Raw genomic sequence first — 12,727 nt, forward strand, 5'->3', positions numbered from 1 at the left:
GTGCGACTTGGACGCGCGTCCGTCAAAAATAGACTAGGCGCCTATATTTAGCGAAGCGGCGCGAAGAGCCGCTTCTGGGAAGCTTCTGAAACGCGCCGCGTCGCGGCCGGTGTAAACACAAGCATTGACTAGAATGGGCGCGATCAGCTCCGGTAGCCGTGTCGCAGCCGTAATGCGCCGCAGATGTGTGCAGTGTAAATGAGGGGTAATGCGCCGCAGACGTGTGCGGTGTAAATGCCTGGTTTATACTCGACGCGTCCGCACGAGCGCGAAGGTGCGTGCGGCAAAAATGACGTCATTGCGGTGTGGGCGGTCGTGCGCGTTGGGTTCGCAAGACCCAATTTCGCCTGGCGGTGTGCGCGACATTTTTTGTAACAACGCGCGCGGCGCCGCATCCGAAGATGAACGACTTCGAGCCGAATCTGGCCGAGCTCGAACTTCTCACCACACCGGCACCCAGTTTGCTCGTCTAAATGAGTTGCTTACATATAAAAAATGAGCATACAATAGCATAAAAAGTATTTTTAATGAACATAAAGGTCCATGTTTAATAAAAATGTTCACGAAACTTAATGAAATGTTTAGTGAAATAAAAAAAATATGTAAGAGATCGTTAATATAAGTTAGTTATGTTTTATACACATTCTCATATCCATATATTTTGTTTTATTGTCACTAGTATCTCAGGGTTTACTGGGTTTTACACGATTCTTTTTGTAGTGTGGTATTGGTGGTGGTGTACTAAAATAAACATTGTCACGTGTGTATAGCTTTCTTCTTCTCACTGCTGATTCCTGATGGTTTAGAGGACAATTACTCGAGTCGCCCCCTGTCGTTTCACAGAATAGTACAATGGCGAGCGCGTCAAGTATAAACGCCTCGTCCGTTTGCGGAGGTGCGCGCGCAGTCTGCGGAGACTCGCGCTGCGGAGCCAGGCGAAAGTATAACCAAGGCTTTACCCCTCATTTACACCGCACACGTCTGCGGCGCATTACGGCTGCGACACGGCTACCGGAGCTGATCGCGCCCATTCTAGTCAATGCTTGTGTTTACACCGACCGCGACGCGGCGCGTTTCAGAAGCTTCCCAGAAGCGGCTCTCCGCGCCGCTTCGCTAAATATAGGCGCCTAGTCTATTTTTGACGGACGCGCGTCCAAGTCGCACCGGAAATACAAAATAAAAGTAAAAGAAAACATTGTCAAATTCAAAATAAACACCCTGTGCAAACTCCCAAACGTATTACACACCAATATCCTTGGTAGAAACCATAGACTAAATGATAGAAACCCCAACATCAAGAAAAAACACGTCGGACAGGCAAATCACGTGGTCTCGCGCATCCAGTCGCTCCGCTTCTGTAATGCTCCTGGTGTGAGTTGGCACCGCATGGAGGACGGAATAAAACCTTGTCGCAGACGTAATGCACCGCAGACGTTTGCAGTATAAATGAGGGGTTACACCGCACACGTCTGCGGCGCATTACGGCTGCGACACGGCTACCGGAGCTGATCGCGCCCATTCTAGTCAATGCTTGTGTTTACACCGGCCGCGACGCGGCGCGTTTCAGAAGCTTCCCAGAAGCGGCTCTCCGCGCCGCTTCGCTAAATATAGGCGCCTAGTCTATTTTTGACGGACGCGCGTCCAAGTCGCACCGGAAATACAAATTAAAAGTAAAAGAAAACATTGTCAAATTCAAAATATACACCCTGTGCAAACTCCCAAACGTATTACACACCAATATCCTTGGTAGAAACCACTGTATGGTAGAAATCCAAAAATCAAGAAAAAACACGTCGGACGGGCAAATCACGTGGTCTCGCGCATCCACTTGCTCCGCTTCTGAAATGCTCCCGGTGTGAGTTGGCACCGCGTGGAGGACGGAATAAAACCTTGTCGCAGCCGTAATGCACCGCAGGCGTTTGCAGTGTAAATGAGGGGTAAATGAGGGGTCACGCGACACGCAAGCGTCTTGGAAGCGTTTCCAGGCAAAATTGAATAGGAAAAGATGTTTATATGACATTTTGACACGAATACATATTAATAAATGTCATTTTGATGTTTGAAAGTGTCTAGGGTTTGACATAAATGCAAATATAAATGCAATTTAAAAAAATATTATCGATTTTCAAATACCGCACCTGTCAATACAGAACGAAATATTCTATAGTCTATATTGCCGTCAACACTGCCGACGTTGTCTTTGCTGCTATATATTTATGTTTAACATGAAATATAGGCCTTCCACAACTCTCTCCCCATGTCACCAATATGTCACTTAGCAGCAGCAGCGCCGCGTCAGACACGCTTCTGGTGTGCAAAGACATGGAAAACGCGACGCAGCCGCCACGCAGCTGACACGCAACAGAAACGCCACGCTCACGCCACGCATCCAGTGTGTCACCGGCCTAACCCTCATTTACACTGCACACGCCTGCGGCACATTATGGCTGCGACAAGGTTTTATTCCGTCCTCCACGCGGTGCCAACTCACACCAGGAGCATTTCAGAAGCGGAGCGACTGGATGCGCGAGACCACGTGATTTGCCTGTCAGACGTGGTTTTTCTTGATTTTTGAGTTTCTACCATACAGTCTATGGTTTCTACCAAGGATATTGGTGTGTAATACGTTTGGGAGTTTGCACAGGGTGTATATTTTGAATTTGACAATGTTTTTTTTACTTTTATTTTGTATTCCCGGTGCGACTTGGACGCGCGTCCGTCAAAAATAGACTAGGCGCCTATATTTAGCGAAGCGGCGCGGAGAGCCGCTTCTGGGAAGCTTCTGAAACGCGCCGCGTCGCGGCCGGTGTAAACACCAGCATTGACTAGAATGGGCGCGATCAGCTCCGGTAGCCGTGTCGCAGCCGTAATGCGCCGCAGACGTGTGCGGTGTAAATGAGGGGTAAAGGTGCGTCGCGCGTTCTCTCACGGCCCTCGGCCGCATCCTGCTCCCCACAGTTCACAAATCTGTTTTTTATATCAGTAAAAACACTTTTCATGTAGTCGCGAAGTTATATTGTGTCATGTTTATCAAAATAAAATGATTAAAAAACGTAGACCCCACTACATTGGTATAGGTATACTAATTAATGAACTCAGACATTAAGGAAAACAGAAATAACTGAAAACAAACTCAAAACTGAACATAACTGTAGCCTACATAACTGTGAAACCATGAAAATAGCCATAGAGGTTGTTGGTATGGCAATAAAACGTTTCAAATAAAACAAATATGAGCAAATTTGATATCTTAAATAAAACTCTAAATATTTTTTCTAATCTTATTTTAGTAGTTCCAACTTTTTAACTTTTCAATGGTTATTTTTTAGGTTTATATGTAGACATACAAACAGCTATAGCTATTACTTTAACAACCCGAATAGTTAGTGACTTGCTTGAAAAAAACCATAGACTGTATAAACCTTGAAACCTATAATGGTGTGTCTCTTGATGACTGGTGATCGTACTCTGCTCTCGTCCAGCGACCAAGTCATCAGTGTAGCTTCCAGCTCCCTCTGTTGGAGAAAATAAATAAGCACTAAACGATTGCTCTTGTAACCAACAGGCAATGTTCGTCGGAAGTGTATTTGCTGGGTGTTTTGTATGTATGCTGTCGAATGTGGACATTTCCGGGAACAGCTCTAGCGGGGACATCAAAAAAAACAAAAAAAAAAAAAAAACGGCACTGTCCCGAGAAACCACTGACCGACGTCTGATCACCCTAGGCTAAACATTAGCCTACACATTTCACCAAGCTTCCGTCTTTTAAGTCTGTGTTTGACTTTGTTCTGGAAAAGACATATTTGCCACCTCTGGCAAAATCAGTTTCACTTTAAATAATTGACTGATTTTACTATGAAACATGAAATTTTTAAATTCAGATGAGTTAAAAATAGCAGAGACTACTTTATATGCGCATCTGCCTAAATCCATAAAGGTAAGAAGGCCTATAGGCTACTATGTTTACTTTATGTCACGGTAATCTGCGAATGCTTTTACTGTCGCATTTAATATTCTTTTTTTTTTTAGGTTTATGGGTTTGTTTTTGCTATGAACAGGAAACCACACACTTTGGAAGTATTGGTGGATAAGTGGCCAGCTTTTACCACTATCATTGTTCGACCAGATCCAAATGTGAGATTGCGCTGTTTATAATAACTATCCAAAAACTTTGTCAAAACCACTTTATAGTCAACATCACTAATGTTCGTCTGAAATCATTAGAATAATCGAGCAAAGGACTTTATGAAGAAGGTGACTCTTTACAGTACAGATGAAGAAGTCCTGAGAAGAATGCTGACTGTGGAAAATGCAGTTGACTGGAGCACATACTTCTTAATAGGAGGTATGTCTTTTCCTCCAATTTTATATTATATATTATATTATTAATGCGACTTCCGGTTATTTTAATTACATTAATGCTAGGATGTGATACACGTCATTCGCCAATGCTGAAGGAAATTGCTGCTTCTCGGGGTGTCAATATGAAAGGTTTCTCCTTAGTGCACCTTATGATATTATCTGATCCCAGTCATTTACCTGAGCTCCTTACCAGGTAAGAAGGTCCCTCTATTATTCTGTTTGAGAAGGTTCTGTCATGAACTCATAAATATAAATTTGTGTTGGATTACATTTAAATAAAAGCTTGAAATTGCTAATATCGATTTGTGTTGCATTATATGCATTTAAATAAAAGATTGATAATGCTTTAAATTTTCCCTTAAAAATCTTTGCGTCCTTCCTTAGTGACCTTGAGACCAGAGTGTCTGTCCTGAATGAGTCACATGCCGATGTAGTTAACAAGACTTGGAAATTTGGTGGGAATGACGAAGGTTACAGGAACATCCTGAATCTCATCAGCCATTTCCCCACATGCTGCATTACAGATGAGAACAACCAGCCTGTGTCCTGGGTACTGTTGTATGATTACTGTGCACTTGGAATTTTATACACTCTACCAGAGCACCGTGGGAAGGGATATGCCAAAACCCTGGTCACTACAATGGCAAAGAAGCTCCATTCTCAGGGCTATCCTGTTTACTGTTTCATTGAAGAATGCAATCAGCTTTCCTACAAACTTTTTACAAGCCTTGGTTTTACAGAGGACTGCTCTTATAGGGCTGCCTGGTACCAATTCATTTGTTAGAATGAATACTCACTATTACTCCTATATGTGAGTGAAAAAAACCCTCCTTGAATGTCAGCATGAAAATAAAACTGACAATTCTCATTTTTTAATGGAAGTGTTTATTATAAAAATGGCATTGTTTATTATAAATGATTTGTTCGTGCACATCATTATTTTTGTAAATTCATATGCACTTGTAATCTTTAATCAAAAACATTGACTTTTCCTGCAACTCTGATTACATAAAGGTGCAGTCATGACAAAAATATTATACACAGTTGTAACATTTTCTACACATTTTGATGATGACATTGTGTTCTAGAACTTTCACTAAATATGTTTTATGAATGAAGGTAAACCACCAAACTTATATTTGGGCATCAGAATTGACGATTATGCACACATAGGGTAATGACTTGCCATGTTAGGGGAAATCTGTAATGTCAAGTGTTCATTTTTTTCCAATTGCTAACACACTAAAATGACATGCACACCACAATTGTTTAAACTGACACACATAGAGCAAAACCTCTTCTCAAGTCACCAAAAGTCTAAACACATTTTCTGCTTTACACACATTTTGCAATTCAAAATGGCACTTTTTAAATGCCCTGAACACGGTTCTCTGCATAAGACACCTGGCCAAACACCTCAATAGTTAATTGTTAACACTTCAATCTTTTTCAGTTTACTGTTTTTTTTGTGAGCATATTTTTGTTCAGTCCAGTGTAAATATATCTGCTGTGCATATGTTGCACTTACTTAAAAATAAATAAATAAATGTTTCAACAGCATGTGTGTGTATCTGCAAATATTTCTGTGCATGTGAACAATATGAAAACTTTTTGAACTATTTTAGTATTATGGCATAGCATACTAAAGATGAGAGTGCTTTTCATTATGCCAAACTGTGTAGTTGGTTAGACAACAATCTGGTAATATGAATGAAATTTTTGCCATTTCGTGCAAAAGTTTGATTTTGATAATGATATATGTAGTTTTGGTTGCAGTGCTTAATTTTGCAGGACATATTTTGCAGTTTGGGTGTGTGGTTTTGTGAATTGTGTGAAGTATTTTGATAAAACCAGCCTAGTTTGCAAAATTGTGTTAGCAATTGGAAAAAATGTACGTTGAGTTATTGGAGAATGCCTGAGCAATTTCCATTTTAAATAAAAAACAAATAAACCTAAATACATTTACACAAATGTAATAGTACAATATCCCATCCAGAGTTGTATTTTGCTGGAAATTACTTAGTTTCTCAAATATATTTATAAACCAGACTCAAATTTTCCGTTGCCAAACTTGCGGCTGCAGTAGCATCTTATTCTTAATAGCCTACATATTTTTGTGTGGGAAATTCTTTTTAATTTTATTTATTAAGTGGGATTCTCAATTCTAGGGCTCCGTAAGATTACTCATTTCTTTTTTCCCCCCAATGGTGCCAGTGAAATTATATTTCCTGCATCTGGAGACAAAGCTAAAATCGACCCACTGGCACACCTTACCCCACAGTTACCATTTTTGGGGAAAACCATTTTATTTTAAAATGTCATATTTCATAGCTAATCTTTAGTAAAAAAAAAAAAAATACACATGGTTCAACACTGACAATTGAACAACAAGGATGAAGTTTAATTTTTAAAATTGCTCGGACAAAGAATGCATCTGTCATGTAGAAGACGTACAAAATTATAACTTTCCCATATGCATCTCTCAATTACAGGCATTCTAAACATATATATATATATATATATATATATATATATATATATATATATATATATATATATATATATATATATATATATATATATATATATATATATATATATATATATATATATATATATATATATATATATATATATCATAAAACATGAATTTTGTTCACAAAGGAAATAAAAAGGTCCCGATCCGGAAACGATTCCACGTTGGGCGCTGTAGATGTAATGCGTTGCATGAGCACTTGTGAACTCTCAACTTTAACTTTTACAAACCCATAAAAAGCAACCCCTTCCTGGTCTACCGAGTACGTACTGGGCAGGGTTGCCAGCTTTGCGTTAAAATGAACACGTACCAAAAATCAATTCCCATACCTAAAATACACATTTTATGGTCAGTGGTAGGCCTATATAAAATGAAAGCACTATCGTGATAATAAGCACAGCTCTAATAGGCTCTATAGGCTACCAGTGACCCTAGGCCTACTTAACAAAACTTCAAATCTAGCATAGTTTTATCAATGGTGAAATATAAAATATTTCAATACAAGCATTTCAGTCAAACACAATTTATGCAATATGTCAAAACTTTAATCCGAAAAGTTTAAAGAAAAAACAACCCGCGGCAACAGTTCAAAAGTAGCCCATTTCCGCGAAAAACAGCGGACTTGGCAACCCTGGAACCTGGTCTGCTCTATGGTTCGGAGGCTTTTAAATGCACTGCGCGAGCAATACAGTAGACACGCTGACACCCCTCACAATGCGTCAGTTGACTACAGACATGCGCGTAATTTGCACGGGGGTTACGGGGGTTATGACCCCCCCGAAAATCTGATCCAGCTAATATAACCCCCCCCCCCCCACATATTAAAATAAATATGAAATATTCCGAATGAATACTTTTGTTCGTTTTCTTTATTTCATTTGCCAGCAAGAAAGATAGTATCATATTTTAAATAATCTGTAATGTACTTCCCGCCCACCGCACCGCCGACTACTTGGTATTACCCAACCCGCTTTCTCTACCAAGTTTGTTCACTATATTGCGCAGTCGCTGGGATGAATGGTTGGAGAAAGCTGACGGTGCATGCTAACGGATGGAAAGATGAAAAAGGACACTGAAAGGCAGCCAGACAACGATTTTTCATTGTTGGTCGACACCATTTTTTACAGTCTATGGTCGACACCAGCCAAAAAGAGGAAAAATCCTGACCAAACGGAGGTGCGTTTCTCAAAGTGTGAGGCGCGGGCGCGTGCGCGGCCCACTGCTGGGGGGGAATAGAGACATGACAAATGGGGCGCGACAAACAGGTTTTGTGCCCATCTTTTTAATTCCTTTATTTATTGACCATACACTCAAAACAAAACAAAGACACATTTAAATGTAAGCCTTGCTGAACCTTTTTACACGTAAGTTTAAAAGTAGTAGCTAGGCTATCACTTTATGGTTCCCATGGAGACGCGTCATTCATTGCTTGTCACACCGCAGCCACAATAGCGCTGAATGAATGACTGATGATCTGCTTTTATTTCTTTTTATTCAAAATTTCACAAATTTGTTAGCTATAGCAGGATATATCTGATATTCCGATTGTCAAATATGTGCAAGTGGATGTGTTTTGTTGTTTAAACACCTTTATAACGATCGCGTTAGTTGTATGCGCAACGTATTTTAGGTAAGTTATCTTAAAATACCTAAAAACAAAAATACGTAAATTATTAGGAATTTACCACCTCCGGCTCAATTTGAGATTATTATCATAATTTTTATTTTTTTATAATTTTTTTGTTCTTTTTGCAGTTTGCAAAGTGACAAAATGAATCAAAGCACAACTAGTCCACACTTTCCCAGTTTCTGAATTTGATGTTATCAGAGGCTAAATGCAAACACAATTTTTTTTTATCTACTTTTGAGTCTTATTTCATGCAAAGTGATAATATAATTGCACTTTCATTTTCTCTCTTTGAAAGTTTTTAATGCTGTTATTTGATGTTAAGTTTTTAAAATGTGATGTTAATAAAATACATTTTAACAGATAAACTTAAAGATTTTGTTAGTGGATGGTGAGTTTTGGTGATGCCCACCAATATGTGAAATCTGTTCAGAATAAAGGTGCAAGCTGCACTCCAGTGTGCCACCCTATATTGTAATATTGAGAGTTGAATTGTGCATAATACATTTGCTGCATGTAGGTGCCAATACAGTGATGCAATTGATTAATCTTTAAGTTTTTTTTTTTTTTTAGTTTTTTTTTTATAAGATATTGAACACACAAAAAATCAATTAATTGGAAGCTGCCACTGCTGGCTAGTGCTTAAACACTGTGTCATTATGGCATAAATAGTCAAGTGAACAACTGCATTTACGTTAAGTAGCCTAAATCAGTAAAAGTATCACAATGTATTTCTAAAACAGGAACGGCAAATGACCTTTTACACAAGAAAATTATTCAATAAATAAATTAATAAATATGCAGCGAGTTTAACCCCCCCAATGGTAGACCCAAAGTTACGCCCTTGACTACAGAGGATCTGAAGACCCTGAAAGTAGACCTTAAAAACTACTTTCCACAGTCGCTGCAGGTTTGAAAGCATTTATTGAGCTAATAAAGTAGCTTACCTTCAAATTATCATGTCATCAGCATAAGTTTGCTACCAAACTTATGACAAAAAATTCATAGAATGCGTTATGGTCTACATGCATCTCAACTGTCAGCGTTAGCAGTAAACTTTGTATATTGTATTTTGTCCTGGATACATATAGGTATATGGATGTATTGTTCAACTCAGCAGAACTGGACAGAGCGCTGATCCTGTTAGTGTGTTTGTTGACCTGTGGCCAGACTTCAGAGTTGTACTCATTAAACCAGAAATTCGTGAGGTATAAGGAATATTGCAAAATTTAAGTGATTGGTTGGAAATTTTGCAATACTTAAGATAGGTTCAACAACCCGTTTCCTTTTTTTCTAAAGACAGGAGACCTTTTCAAAGACTTGACTGTGTTTTCAAAAAATGATGTCTACCTCAGAGACCTGCTGGCACAGACAGATGTCATTGACTGGAAAATGTATATTGCCTTAGGTACTTGTATTTCTTTTTGCATGTCTTTTTTACATTAGTATAAATCACGGAAATGGTCTCAAACTCTTTTTCCATTGAAATCTTTGTCTCAAGCTGCTGAGCTTCATCATGAAAAGATGCTGGAATTTGTGGCTATAAACAGAGGCGTACCCATGAAGAAAGAATTAGTGTGCCACAAGTTGGTTCTTCGTGAGCCATCAAAGTGTTCACAAATTGATAGGTGAAGTACATCCGCTGTAATCATCATTAACACCACACTTCAGACACAATTTTATGGCAGTTCATAGTTCAAGCTATGTTGCAGTAATTTGTCACCGAGTACAAGCACTGTAACCTTTTAATGACTCTTAGATTGATGTCATCATCATTGTATCTCACTCTTAAACCTCTGTTGGTCTTAAGTAATTTTAGAATGAAAAGTTTATGTTTTAAATTTTCAAAAAAAAATTTTTTACTTCATTGAAATGGTACGAAACTTGTGCCACATATGAACACAAAAAATTGCAGACATGATTAGAAAAGGTTAAATGGTCTTATGATGGACATATGATTTTAACAGTCAAAAATGAATGCCATTGGATGTGAATGGGAAATTTGAAAATACAAAGCAATTTTTGAGGACAGTCTACAAATAAGCCACAATGAAGTAGTCTTCTTTGATAATGTCTAAAATGTGTATATCCAATGCAAAACCTAATAAAAGTAAGGGATAATGCCTGAAAACATTTTTATAAGTAACTAAGTAGCCTATAAGAATATATTTGCATCTAGTGCACAATGGTATTGCATGTGATTTTCTTTATGTTTCCCACTAGATGACACCAACCTGCCTTCCAGGCACTGGATTTATAAAAACCTTTTTAACAAACTAAAACTACTTAAAACTTAAAGCTTTTTAAACAACTACAAACTTTCTGGATGGCCAACATAAAGTTTGTCTCAAACATTTTAATCTAGTTTTTCTCATATTTGTTATTTTAGTGTATAATTTAGAGGTTATGTTGTTTAGTACCATAAACCCCCCTAAAAATACAACATATTAAACAAAATATACTGCAATAATTTATTAAAAACAAACATTACCCTTATTTTCTTTGGTCTGTATTGACCACCAAGGTTCACAAGTGTGACCCCTAAAGGCAGGCTCACACTCACACTACAGGACTTTGGGCTGGATTTTGCTGTCGCAGACAGATTTCCAAGCTCTGTGACAAAACCCCTGGACCGCCGCCAAATCGGTGCTCGTTGCTGTCGCTGAAGCTTGTCAAATATGAGCATGTCAGCGACCTGATCTGAGTCTGTCTCCAGCAGTCACACACGTTGCGAAATTTTCGAACCTGTTTGATATTATCGCCAAGTGATCTTGTAGTGCGAGTGATGAAACAACGTGGTAAACTGCGTGATATCATCCAACTAAACGTAGGCCTACATGAATACAAGGCGACAATTTGATCATAATTGTTTTATACTAAGAATCTAACAAAAAATATATTTACAAAATGTAAATAAGTGTTTTTTGCTCTATACTTAACATTATGATATATTTTATTTACCATCAGTTTTTGCTGAATAGACATGGACCTCCAACCTGCGTGTATTTCTGGCCAAATTTCTTTTTTGTATGATCTTTTTTTCTGTACATATGACTTGGGCAGCGAGCATGAGTGGCTCTCTAATGTCTCGCATGTATTCATGTGAGAAAAAGATTTTTCGTTGTTGGTCGGGGTTGCCGCTTGGCCAAAGATCTTGTAGTTTGTGCACCATTTCGGCGTTGTGTTGTTTCGTATGAGCGCTACTAAAACAAGAAGACGACAAGATAAATTGTTGTGTAGTGTGAGTACTGTGGCAATTCACGTAGCCTCAGTTCTGTAGTGTGAGCCTGCCTTTAGTGACGAATATCAGGTTGAACTAAAATTTGTTTTCTTTTTCTTGCAGTTTATCACTGAAGCTGTCTTCTCTCAATGAGTCTCATCTTGCACTAGTCAACAGTACCTGGAAGTTTGGCTGTGAACACAGCAAAGTAATGATTAAGAATATGATTTTGAACTTTCCCTCTTGTTGTGTCCTGGACGAGGATGATCGACCAGTAGCATGGATATTAACTTATCCCTCCTGTGCTATGGGAATGTTGTACACGGTTCCAGAACACAGAGGAAAAGGCTATGCAAAAGCACTGGTCACCGTTATGTCAAAGAGACTCCACTCTCAAGGCTATCCAGTGTACTGTTTTATAGAGGAGGAGAACCAGTTATCCTACAGGCTCTTTACAAGTCTGGGTTTCACACAGGAACCGGATTACAAGGCAGCCTGGTTTGTATTTAATGATTTTTAATTGGGCCAAATCAGAACAACCAATCAGAATTGTTTAGCTTCTTTCTGAAATGCTATGTATTATGTAAAAGCTGTTTTCTGATAAAATGTACTACAACTTTAAAAACAAAATCTACATCAACAACCAAAACAATTGATTTATTTAAATAAGGAATCCATTCCATCAATAAAATGTGTACAACACAACTATTTATTCTTTATATCACATGTAAAACAAATATTTACAGTTAAACTACACATTGTGTAGCATCAGCTTGATTTGTAAGCTGTTTTATTTTTCTGCATACTCTTCTAGTCGAAGCAGCCATTTCTCCCAGAATGGCCTAATCTGCTGTGAGTTCAAGAAGTGAGCGTGTGCGGGTGATCCATCTTTGTAGGCCACCACAATTAAACCGTTTTGTACCTATGTGTAAACAACAGAACATGATGGAAGACTCCAATGGAAAACTTCAAGTCATTTAAA

The 12,727-nt window shown here is 38.5% G+C and overlaps 2 protein-coding genes across 3 annotated transcripts; both read left to right on the plus strand.

Moving 5' to 3' along the window:
- Positions 1 to 2,443: 2,443 nt before the first annotated feature.
- LOC308681625 (glycine N-acyltransferase-like protein 3) lies at positions 2,444 to 5,922 on the plus strand. 2 transcript variants are annotated; one of them, XM_081350697.1, is made up of 6 exons: positions 2,444 to 2,547; positions 3,566 to 3,937; positions 4,030 to 4,134; positions 4,225 to 4,345; positions 4,426 to 4,555; positions 4,747 to 5,922. In XM_081350697.1, exons 2-6 carry the CDS (start codon positions 3,863 to 3,865, stop codon positions 5,144 to 5,146), a joined length of 831 nt encoding a protein of 276 aa, XP_081206823.1. In that variant the 5' UTR covers positions 2,444 to 2,547; positions 3,566 to 3,862; the 3' UTR covers positions 5,147 to 5,922. The 2 variants fall into 2 exon arrangements, with proteins under 2 accessions (XP_081206823.1, XP_081206822.1); XM_081350696.1 differs by lacking the exon at positions 2,444 to 2,547 and having other exon boundaries at positions 3,509 to 3,937.
- Positions 5,923 to 7,818: 1,896 nt separating this feature from the next.
- On the plus strand, positions 7,819 to 12,305 carry LOC308682112 (glycine N-acyltransferase-like; the record flags this gene model as incomplete). Its single annotated transcript, XM_081351603.1, has 6 exons — positions 7,819 to 7,853; positions 9,330 to 9,435; positions 9,617 to 9,733; positions 9,825 to 9,933; positions 10,027 to 10,153; positions 11,869 to 12,305. The coding sequence occupies 6 exons, from the start codon at positions 7,819 to 7,821 to the stop codon at positions 12,263 to 12,265; spliced, it is 891 nt and encodes a 296-aa protein (XP_081207729.1). The 3' UTR covers positions 12,266 to 12,305.
- Between the last annotated feature and the right edge of the window lie 422 nt (positions 12,306 to 12,727).

Source organism: Scardinius erythrophthalmus (assembly GCF_964197995.2).
Source record: "Scardinius erythrophthalmus genome assembly, chromosome: 21".
In the NCBI taxonomy this organism is placed as follows: domain Eukaryota; kingdom Metazoa; phylum Chordata; class Actinopteri; order Cypriniformes; family Leuciscidae; genus Scardinius; species Scardinius erythrophthalmus.

Coding starts and splice junctions, on each gene's coding strand:
- LOC308681625 (XM_081350697.1), top strand. CDS start 3,863: ATGAAATTTTTAAATTCAGATGAGTTAAAAATAGCAGAGACTACTTTA. Junction 4,135..4,224: donor TTGTTCGACCAGATCCAAAT/GTGAGATTGCGC, acceptor TGAAATCATTAG/AATAATCGAGCAAAGGACTT. Junction 4,556..4,746: donor TTACCTGAGCTCCTTACCAG/GTAAGAAGGTCC, acceptor GTCCTTCCTTAG/TGACCTTGAGACCAGAGTGT.